This window comes from Nannochloropsis gaditana (genome assembly GCF_000240725.1).
Source record: "Nannochloropsis gaditana CCMP526 unplaced genomic scaffold scaffold1086, whole genome shotgun sequence".
Classification (NCBI taxonomy): Eukaryota; class Eustigmatophyceae; order Eustigmatales; family Monodopsidaceae; genus Microchloropsis; species Microchloropsis gaditana.
Window position 1 is genome coordinate 640 of NW_005802867.1, and position 869 is coordinate 1,508.

The 869-nt window shown below is 55.6% G+C and overlaps 1 protein-coding gene across 1 annotated transcript; it reads right to left on the reverse strand.

The window, feature by feature from the left end:
* Window positions 1-665: 665 nt before the first annotated feature.
* On the reverse strand, window positions 666-851 carry NGA_0704400 (histone h4; the record flags this gene model as incomplete). The annotated part of the gene is made up of 1 exon (XM_005852562.2): window positions 666-851. A coding segment is annotated over one exon (186 nt), but the record flags the coding sequence as incomplete, so codon positions are not given.
* Between the last annotated feature and the right edge of the window lie 18 nt (window positions 852-869).

Sequence of the window (869 nt, forward strand, 5' to 3'; positions counted from 1 at the left end):
AGGCCAAGCAGAAGGAGAAGGTGGAGGCACTGGTGACCAAGCGACGCAAGCTGGAAGAGGCCGCGGGTGTGGCTGCTCCCCGTTATGCGACGAGCAAGCGAAGGGCTGGGGCGAGGGGGACGACTGCGGTAGGAAAGGGTGGGAGGGGGGCGAAGACGGGGGCGCGGGTCTCCACCAGGTAGACGCGGAGCGACCCGACGCCGAGAGCCCCACGTAGATGGGGAGTGGGCCGTGTTATGCGAGACTTCTCCGACTGGGACGTTGTGAGAGAGGGGCTAGCAAAACCTTGACGAAGCTCCAAATAGAAATGAAAGTAAAGTATTACCCTACGAGCGCGGTTACCAGCTTGAACAGTACTCAAGATGTTTGTTTTCACTTAGGTTACCTAGTGAGGCGTTGAAGTGTGTCGTGTTATGTTGGCTGCGAAGACAACGATCTGACAAGGTGCCCATCTCTGCAGTAAATAGTATTGCTCGTGCTTACGCGGAAGGCGGAATGGCGCGGACATACGAAATTTATATGCGCATTGGCACTCAGGGCAAGAAAATTAAAAAATAAAAAGATCGCGTGTACGAGGCTTCACATGAAAGGGGGGACTGAAAAGTCCCTTGAATTTGATTGGATGTGACTCGAGCATGTCAGCGCTCATGAACTTAAGCTGATGCTTAACCACCGAAGCCGTACAGAGTGCGGCCCTGTCGCTTCAGAGCGTACACGACATCAAGAGCCGTGACGGTCTTGCGGCGGGCGTGCTCAGTGTAGGTGACGGAATCACGGATGACGTTCTCCAGGAAGACCTTGAGCACACCGCGGGTCTCCTCGTAGATGAGGCCCGAGATACGCTTGACACCACCTCGGCGGGCCAAACG